The 10000-nt window shown below is 54.5% G+C and overlaps 1 protein-coding gene across 1 annotated transcript in view; it reads left to right on the plus strand.

Moving 5' to 3' along the window:
• N (neurogenic locus Notch protein) overlaps positions 1-10000 on the plus strand; it is a 144602-nt gene that overhangs the window by 133908 nt on the left and 694 nt on the right. Inside the window, exons 9-12 of the mRNA XM_070136706.1 lie at positions 2751-6996; positions 7168-7291; positions 7440-7685; positions 7968-10000. The exon at positions 7968-10000 is cut by the window's right edge and continues 694 nt beyond it. Coding sequence (XP_069992807.1) covers positions 2751-6996; positions 7168-7291; positions 7440-7685; positions 7968-9467 — 6116 coding nt within the window. The 3' untranslated portion in view covers positions 9468-10000. The remainder of the gene's footprint in view (positions 1-2750; positions 6997-7167; positions 7292-7439; positions 7686-7967) is intronic.

Here is a 10000-nt window from a genome sequence, read left to right on the forward strand (position 1 = left end):
CCAATTGTGCAATTCTCGTTAATCAGGTTGCATTTCTTCGATCGCCTCCCACTCACCCCCCTTCACACACGCATTCAACTTTATTGCAGTCTACGTTAATTAAATCTGCCAGTTGTTGTGCATGACCTAACCTGTGCATGGTGAAGGGAATGGAAGGGCGAGGGGGAAAGGGGAAGGAAGGGAAGGGGAAGAGGAAGGAGAAAAATGGAAGGGGAAAGGAGGACCTGGTGGGGAAGGGGAAAGATGGAAGGGAAGAGGAGGACCTGCTAGGGAAGGGGAGGGCCACGTCGGGGAGAGGAAGGGGAGGGGAGATGAGGAGGAGAAAGGGAGGGGAGGGAAGCTGCGACGAGAGATGTACCAACAGGGAGGAAAGGTGGGTGTTTTTTCTCCTTCATCTTCCCGTTTACCGTCTCCTTTTGTTTCGGTTTGGTTCTTCCCCATTTCCTTCTGCCCCTGTTCTCTTCAACCTCATCTGCTTTACCTCTCTTTCATCCGCGTCTTCTTCTTTTCCCCAATTCGCACCCCCTCATCTCTTTCTCCATACCCTCTCATTTCCCTTCCCTTCCTTTCTACCTACCCTGTCCTTTCCCTTCCATTCCCTTTCCCTCCTTTTCTTCCCTTCCCTTCCCCTCCCCTCCCTTTCTTCCCTTCCCTTCCCTTCCTTTCCCTTCCATCCCCTTCCCTTCCCTTCCCCTCCCCTCCCCTCCCCTCCCTTTCTTCCCTTCCCTTCTCTTCTCTTCCCTTCCCTTCCCTTCTCTTCTCTTCCCTTCCCCTCCCATCCCTTTCTCTCCCTTCCCTTCCCTTATTTTCCCTTCCTTTCCCTTTCCCTCCCTTACTCTCACTTCCCTTCCCTGCCCTGCCCTGCCTTACCCAAAGCATCCCACCCCATCCCCCTCCTCCTCCCCCTCCTCCTCCCCCTCCCCCTCCCCCTCCCCCTCCCTTCCCCCTTCAGAAACAAGACATCCTCGCATCTCCTTCGTTATAGCTCGGTCAGCGGTAAGTTTGGCTCCGTCGCGGTCTCCTTCCAGATCGGCGGAGTGTGAAGTCGGTCGGTCGGTCTTTCGAGAGGGGGGGGGGGGGGAATTAGACGGTGTGGCGATACCCGGCAACCCCGCGGTGGGCATCAGGTGGCATATCGGCAGGAATCCTTTGTTCACACTCGTAGGGAAGGAAGGCTGGCAGAAAGGAGGCGGGAGGGGCGGTGGTGCGTGGGCATGGGGCTCGTAGATTATTTGTTTATATATATATATATATATATATATATATATATATATATATATATATATATATATTATATGGCATTTTGTTTCTTAATTAAGAACTTTTGGCATCTATAGGATTGGGGTATATTGTTTGATGGTGGAGGGAATGGGGAAGGAGAAAAAGGTGTAGTTTCATGTATTTCTTCCATTTTTCCTGACTCGGCTTATGTATATACTGTAGAGAGACGGACAGAACAGTAGACACGGGCACATGGAAACGGACGGAAATCGAGGCGAGCAAAGGAGAGGGAGAGTCGAGAGATCGGCAAGGGGCGCGGGCCCCCTCCCTCCTGTCTCTCCCTCCCTTCTGCCATCTCTCCCCTCTTCCTTCCATCCTACCTCTATTCCCTTCCATCTTCCTTTTTCTCTCTCCTTCCTTCCCTTCCCCTTTTTCTTTTTCTCTCCTTCCTTCCCTCCCTCCTCCTTTCCATCCTACCTCTTCCCTCCCTCCCTCCCTCCCCGGGCGTGTGATGAGGATGGCTCCGGCCGCCCTGGCATCTGTCTCCCGCCGGCGGCCACACTTTCCCAAGCCACGCGACCCCGGCCCAGGGATCCGCGCCGCATAAGGCCCTTTTGCCCCTGCTGACCCGCGGTGCTCTCGACCTTATGGCCGCTGCTCTGAGCGCGGCTTCTTTCGGCGAAGATCTTTTTCTCCCTCTTTTTCTCTTTTCGTCTCCTTTTCTCTTCCATTTTTCTCTGTTCTTTTAAATCGTTTGTGTATCTTACGCGTTGTTGAATGCGTTTACGGAAGAGGGGTTGCGATGGCCATTTCCCATTGCTGGCGTGATGCACATATTGTCTCATCTTACGTACACGAAGCTAAAAGTATATATGAAAAACCGAACCACAGAAATACAGTTACACCAAGCTGTCTATTTTGAAGACATACAATAAATTAAATGATTTTTTAAAATTAAATAAATTAACATTCTTTGAAAAAAAACACCTCCGCCGAGTCTGCTGACCGTCGACACAAAGGAAACCATCACAGACATTCGAAGGACACCATTCTGCGCTTTGCAAAGGGTTTACCTTCAGCACCAAGCGAGTCGGCGCAAACATTTGGCGTGAAGATGTGCGGGGGAGACTGGCGACCCGCGGAGGAAACTCACTTGGAAAGGGGGGGGGGGGTTGTGGGTTTTCTCTTTCTGATATTTGGATTTAGTTTTTTGTTGTTATGTTGTTTTAGTTGTTGTTGATATTATTATTATTATTATTATTATTATTATTATTATTGTTATTATTATTATTATTGTTATTATTATTATTATTATTGTTATTATTGTTATTGTGATTATTATTATTATTGTTATTATTATTATTATTATTATTATTATTATTATTATTATTATTATTTGTGTTTTTATTGTTATGAATATTGATAATTATTGTTAATAATTAGTCATTACTGCTAATGTTTTCTGAATAGAGTATGTATAGCCTTATTTGCCTTTTGTTGTTGATTACTGACGTTTCCCCGTCTCCCAGGGTACACGGGGCAGCACTGCGAGGTCGACGTGGACGAGTGCGCGTCGCGGCCGTGCAAGAACAACGGCATTTGCAGCGATCTGATCAACGAGTACCGCTGCAGCTGCATCCAGGGCTTCACGGGCCGCCAGTGCCACATCAACATCGACGACTGCGCCTCGCAGCCGTGCCAGCACGGAGGCACTTGCGTGGACCGCGTGGCCGGCTACAGCTGCCGCTGCAGCCCGGGCTTCACGGGAACCAACTGCGAGACCAACATCGATGACTGCCTGTCGTCGCCGTGCCGCCACGGCTCGTGCCTGGACGGCAACAACTCGTTCACGTGCATGTGCCACGCCGGCTATACGGGCCTGCTGTGCCAGACGGAGATCGACGAGTGCGCGTCCACGCCGTGCCAGCACGGGGGCTCCTGCAAAAACCTCATCAACAGCTACAAGTGCATCTGCCCCGAGGGCACGGCGGGCATCAACTGCGAGTTCAACATCAACGAGTGCTTCAGCAACCCGTGCCGCAACGGCGCCAAGTGCGAGGACGGAATCAACGAGTACTGGTGCGAGTGCGAGCCCGGCTTCACGGGCCGCTTCTGCGAAACCAACATCGACGACTGCCTGTCGCAGCCATGCGCCAACGGCGGCGTGTGCATCGACGAGGTAAATGGCTTCCGGTGCCAGTGCCCGTCGGGCTACTTCGACGCCCGCTGCCTCTCCAACGTGAACGAGTGCGCCAGCGACCCCTGCCTCAACGGCGGCTCCTGTTACGATGACGTCAACCGCTTCAACTGCAAGTGCCCGCCGGGCTACACGGGCCACCGCTGCGAACAGGAGATCGACGAGTGCCAGTCCAACCCGTGCCAGCACGGCGGCACCTGCAGGGACGCGCTCAACGCTTACACCTGCTCGTGTCCCCCCGGCTACTCGGGCCGCAACTGCGAGATCAACATCGACGACTGCCTGAGCCGCCCCTGCAAGAACGGCGGCACCTGCATCGACCTGGTCAACTCCTACAAGTGCGTGTGCGAGCTGCCGCACACCGGGAGGAACTGCGAGGTGCGCATGGACCCCTGCAGCCCCAACAAGTGTCGCCACGGCGCCCGCTGCACACCCACCGCCAACTTCTTGGACTTCACGTGCGAGTGCGAGCTGGGCTACACCGGCCGCCTCTGCGACGAGGACATCAACGAGTGCGCTATGTCCCCATCCCCGTGCAAGAACGGCGCCAGCTGCCTCAACACCAACGGCTCGTACTCGTGTCTTTGCGCCAACGGCTACGAGGGGCGCGAGTGCACCATCAACACCAACGACTGCGCCCTGCACCCGTGTCGCAACGGCGGCACCTGCCTCGACGGCATCGGCAGGTACAAGTGCCTGTGCGTCGACGGCTTCGGCGGCACCAACTGCCAGCACGACCTCAATGAGTGCAACTCCAACCCGTGCCAAAACGGGGCCACCTGCAACGACTACGTCAACTCGTACACCTGCACGTGCCCGCTCGGCTTCTCGGGCACCAATTGCGAGATCAACGACGAAGACTGCACGGAAACCTCTTGCATGAACAACGGCAGTTGCATCGATGGAATCAACAACTACACGTGCGAGTGCATGGCGGGCTTCACGGGCTCCCACTGCCAGCACCGGATCAACGAGTGCCACTCGAACCCGTGCGAGAACGGCGGCACGTGCAACGACCACGTGGGCTTCTTCACATGCCACTGCCTGTACGGCTATACCGGCCAGCGCTGCGAGCGGGTGATGGACTGGTGCTCGAGCTCCCCTTGCTTCAACAACGGCGTCTGCACGCAGAAGCTCAATCGCTTCGAGTGCAAATGTACTCCAGGATGGACGGGTCCCCTCTGCGACGTGGCCATGGTGTCCTGTGAAACGGCTGCGGCCAGCAAAGGCGTCGCTGTTTCGCAGCTGTGTCTGCACGGCGGCATCTGTCATGATAGAGGCAACACGCACAAGTGCGACTGCCGCACCGGCTACACGGGCTCCTACTGCCAGCACGAGATCAAGGAGTGCGACTCTCAGCCCTGTATGAACGGAGCCACCTGCAACGACCACATCGGCTCGTACTCATGCGCGTGCCGCCCGGGATTCCAGGGGCCCAACTGTGAGTACAACATCGACGACTGCAAGCCCAACAACCCGTGCCAGAACGGAGGCGTCTGCCACGACCAGATCAACGGCTTCCAGTGCTCCTGCCCGCACGGCACTCTGGGCAAGCTTTGCGAAATCAACACCAGCGACTGCTACGAGGGCGCCTGCCACAACGGAGGCACCTGCGTGGACAAGGTTGGCGGCTTCGAGTGTAGGTGCAAGCCGGGGTATGTCGGCGCGCGGTGCGAGGGCGACGTGAACGAGTGCTTGTCCTTCCCATGTTACAAGGAAGGGACAGCCGACTGCGTGCAGTTGGTCAACGATTACTTGTGCAACTGCCGGCCAGGGTTCATGGGGCGGCACTGCGAGAGCAAGCGGGACTTCTGCGCCGAGTCTCCATGTCAAAATGGCGGTGTTTGTAGCAACACCGAGGAAGGCTACTCGTGCCACTGCATGGACGGCTTCATCGGCAAGTCGTGCGAGTTCCCGACAGACGATTGCGACCACCACCAGTGCGGGCCCGGCGAGGTATGTCGTCCGTATGAGAAGGGGATCGAATGCGTGCCCAAGGAGTACCCTTGCTCCTCCAACCCCTGCACGCACGGAGGCAATTGTCTGGACCGGGTGACTTATTTCGAGTGCCACTGCCCGCCGCGCTGGAACGGGAAAAGGTGCGAGGTGAGCGACCCCACGTTCAATGGCGGGATCGGCCACGACGTCCCCACCAACCTCACTCTGGAGCGCGAGTTGTGCCGCCTGCACAAGTGTGATGAGAAGAAGAACAACCTGCGCTGCGATGCCGAGTGCAGCTCCTTTGCCTGCGATTACGACGGCTACGAGTGCTCATATGGACGCAACCCGTGGGCGTTCTGCGACGCAGACATTAATTGCTGGGAGGTATTCGGCGACGGAGTGTGCAACTCAGAATGCAACAACGCAGCCTGTCTCTTTGATGGCTTGGACTGCCGCAAACCCGTCGGAACGTGCAATCCAATATACGACGCCTACTGCGCCACCAACTACGAGAACGGCCACTGCGACCAGGGCTGCAACGTCGCCGAGTGTGGCTGGGACGGCCTCGACTGCGAGAAAGAGCCCCCCAACATCATGAACGGCCAGCTCCAGCTGGTGGTGGAGGCCAGCAGTGCGGACTTCCAGACTGCCAAGAAGGCCTTCATCAGGGATCTCAGCCGGTTCCTGGGCGTGCATCTGGTGATCATGAGAGACCAGTCCAACCAGGAGATGATCTACCCGTACGACCAGGATGGTATCCAGGGGCTGCTCGTTTACTTCGAGATCGACAACCGCCGGTGCGCAAAGGGCGACCAGTGCTTCGACAGCGTCAAAGACGTTGCGAACTTCTTGGCTGCTAACAAGCTCCATCTGCAAACCGACGCAGGTCTTACCATCTCTGGGGTGCACGTGTCGGGGCCACCGACACCTCCTCCAGGCTACACGTACATCATTGTGGGCATCGTGTTTGCCATGGTCCTGGTGGGCATCATTTTCATGGTTATCACCAACAACCGAAAGCGCATGAGGGGTGTGACGTGGTTCCCCGAAGGATTCTTCCCAAAATACTCGAACAGCTCAAGTAGTGGCCTGGAGCCGGCTCGCAGGAAGGTCCCTGACGGCCAGGAGATGCGCAACTTCAACAAGGGCGCCTCCTCGCACCACCTCGCCGACATGGGCGACGATAGCATCAGCCGTCACCTGCCCATGCCGGGACCGGTGGGCGACTGGTCCGACGACGACAGCGAGCACCCGCCCACGAAGCGCTCACGCCACGAGGGAGGCTTCACGGACCAGACCCACCTGGCCGACTACGACGACGCGAACGACCCCCGCGTGTGGACGCAGCAACACCTCGACGCCGCAGACATCAAGAACCCTGACTTGTTGGCCCTGACTCCGCCGCAGGCCGAGCCCGAGGACCACCGTGGCGTGGCAGGTGACGTCAACTCCAAGGGACCCATGGGACTCACGCCCCTCATGATCGCCTCCTTCAGGGGTGGCGGACTCGAGAGCCACCCTGACGAGGACGACAAGGACGGCTCGGCGGCCGTTATCCAGGAACTCATCGAACAGGGAGCCAAACTGAACGCCAAGATGGACCGTACAGGAGAGACGTCGCTTCACCTTGCTGCTAGGTCAGTGGCCCCGAAAGATTCTTCCGAATCACGAGATTGAGTTGTTACTCTTTATGTGGATTAATTTGTTAATTAACTCTCCGTAGTTAAATATTTTCCCTAATTTGAGTTCTATAATAAGCATGGATACAAACTCGTTCCTTAATGCCTAATGAAACTTTTCTATTCCAGATATGCACGTGCAGATGCTGCTAAGCGACTGTTAGATGCAAAGGCTGACGCCAACGCCCAGGACTCCACCGGACGCACGCCCTTACACGCTGCCGTCGCTGCAGATGCCCAAGGAGTGTTCCAGGTAAGGACTGATGGTCAAAGTTTGTATTGATTGCTAAGAAAGAAAAAATGGAAGTAGGAATGAGATATTTTATTACATTAAAACAAAAATCATTCGGCAATTTTCTCGAAAACAAGCAAAGATTCCAATTTGAATTTCTTCCCTACAGATCTTATTAAGAAATCGTTCAACCGATTTGAACGCTAAGATGAACGATGGAACCACTCCGCTGATCCTGGCCGCCCGTCTAGCTATCGAAGGCATGGTGGAGGACCTTATCAATGCTGACGCTGACATTAATGCTGCTGACGATCTCGGAAAGACTCCGCTTCACTGGGCCGCATCTGTCAACAACGTAGAAGCTGTGCAGATTCTGCTGGCCCACGGTGCCAATCGCGATGCCCAAGACAACAGGGTAAGCTTTTCTAAATTGTTGTTCATACTTGTAAGAAACTGTTGCCTGGAGTCAGTTCAGGAAATTTGATTGAGTTTTTGGTATTGTTGGAGATCCTAGTAGTTTCTTCCTTTGTTTTAAAATTATGCTACCTATTACGTGTAGGTATTACACTGTTTTGTTTTTACTAATCGTAATTTTTTTTTCTTTATTTAAAAATTTACGTGTTTACCATTTATATTAACCTTAGTGTTTTAATGATTTCTCTTAACTGTAATGTTTTAATTCTCCTAATTTTTCCAGGACGAGACTCCACTGTTCCTTGCCGCACGGGAAGGAAGCTACGAAGCTTGTAAGGTCCTGCTGGACCACTTTGCCAATCGCGACATCACCGACAACATGGAGAGACTTCCGGAAGACGTGGCCAACGAGCGACTGCATCACGACATTGTGCGACTGTTGCGCGAACATCACCCACGATCCCCACAGATGGCGCAGGTGGTGACAACGTCCCACCTGGTAAACCAACAGAGCCAGCCCTCGTTGTTGGCGCAACAACAGATGGCGCCTCAGCCCGCACAGAGGACCAATACTCAGCCCAAAGCCAAGGCTAGGCGGCCCAAGTCCTCCGTGATGGCACTCCCGGGCTCGTCTAACATCAACACGCCCGTAAGCCCCGATGGCACCACGTCCATCAAACGCAGCTCCAGCGTCAAAAAGAAGAGGGAGAACACGGGGGTGCCGAGCGTGGAGTCACAGGCCCAGCTATCTCCCTTGAATTCATTGGGGTCGCCGCACGATATGTTCGCGGCCGCGACCAGCCCCTTCGAGACCGGCCTTTACACCGCCGGGATGCCCAGCTTGAATCCCCATTTCGGCGAGCTGGCAGTGCCGCAGCCGCCCTCCTACGACGAGTGCGTCAAAGCCACAGTGTCCATGAGCAACTTGCAGCAGATCGGGGACCACGATAACAACCCCTTCAGCTACTCGAACATGATGGGCGCGCACCAACACCAAAGCCATCATCAGGGCCACGTGGTTCACCAGCGCCAGCAATCTATGCCGGCCTCCTTCTCGCCACAGAGCCAGGCCACGTCCCCTCCACATCACATGACCCCGCCACACAGCACGTCTTCGCCACAGCACGTGCACTCGCCACACGCAGCGGCCAACGTCACCTCCCCAGGCAAGATGAGGCCAGCGCTCCCCACCTCCCCGACACACATGGCGGCTCTGCGGCAAGCAACTGCTAATACGGGGTTTGAGTTCCCGTCTGTTAGCGCAGCTGGCTATAGCCTACAAGGTCAACAACAACATCAACAACAACAGCAGCAGCAGCAGCAGCAACAACAGCAACAGCAGCAACAACAACAGCAGCAGCAGCAGCAACAGCACCATCAACACCAACAGCAGCACCCACAGCCACACCAAGGTGGCAGCGGGTTTTACCCACACTACCCCACGCCCCCGTCCCAGCACTCCGGGATGGAGGCGACGCCACAACACAACGGCGCACCGAGTGCGCACGACCCTTTTCCGACCCCTTCGCCTGAGTCTCCTGGGCAGTGGTCGTCTGCCTCACCTCGGAGCCAGAGTGACTGGTCAGAGGGCGTCCGGTCCCCACTAGGGCCCCCTGGGGTTCCTCCACATCACCAAGTATTCTCTGTGGGTCAGCAACAGCAGCAGCAGCAGCAACAACAGCAGCAGCATCAGCAGCAGCAACAGCAGCAGCAGCAGCAACAGCAACAACAAGCAGCCCCGCAACCTCTTGGATTACCCCCACAGGGGTCTATCTATATCTAGAAAAAAAATTGTGCCAATAGTTCTCTAGTGTACAGTGCTGCCCCTATGTACAGTGCTGCGTGTACTATACTCGCCTGGGTTGATTGCCCTGCTGTGTACATACCGCGCTAATAACTGCCCCGCTGTACTTAGCGTGCAAATCAGTACAATCAATATTCTATGGACCTTTGCGTATCGCAGGCCTAGTGTAAAGCGGTAGAGACCGTAATATGTACAGTGTTCACGCGGAACAATTTGCAATATAGTTGTAGTGGTGAGGTAAGGAGGAGTGTCTTTCATGGGTCGCTCGTGTGGGAGCTGTGTTCACTAGCGACACTCAGAGCGCTAAGAAACATGCATTTCAAAATTACAGTGGCTGTAAGAATCTATGACAAATTTCGTATTGACTATTTGTTTATCAGTTTTGACATGTGTATGCATATGTGTTTATATATGTATATGTATGTGTATATATATATATATATATATATATATATATATATGAACATATATTTTAGATAATGCAATTAGAGACTGTAAAAAGCGCTCTCAGC

The sequence above is a fragment of the Penaeus vannamei genome, chromosome 22 (genome assembly GCF_042767895.1).
Source record: "Penaeus vannamei isolate JL-2024 chromosome 22, ASM4276789v1, whole genome shotgun sequence".
In the NCBI taxonomy this organism is placed as follows: domain Eukaryota; kingdom Metazoa; phylum Arthropoda; class Malacostraca; order Decapoda; family Penaeidae; genus Penaeus; species Penaeus vannamei.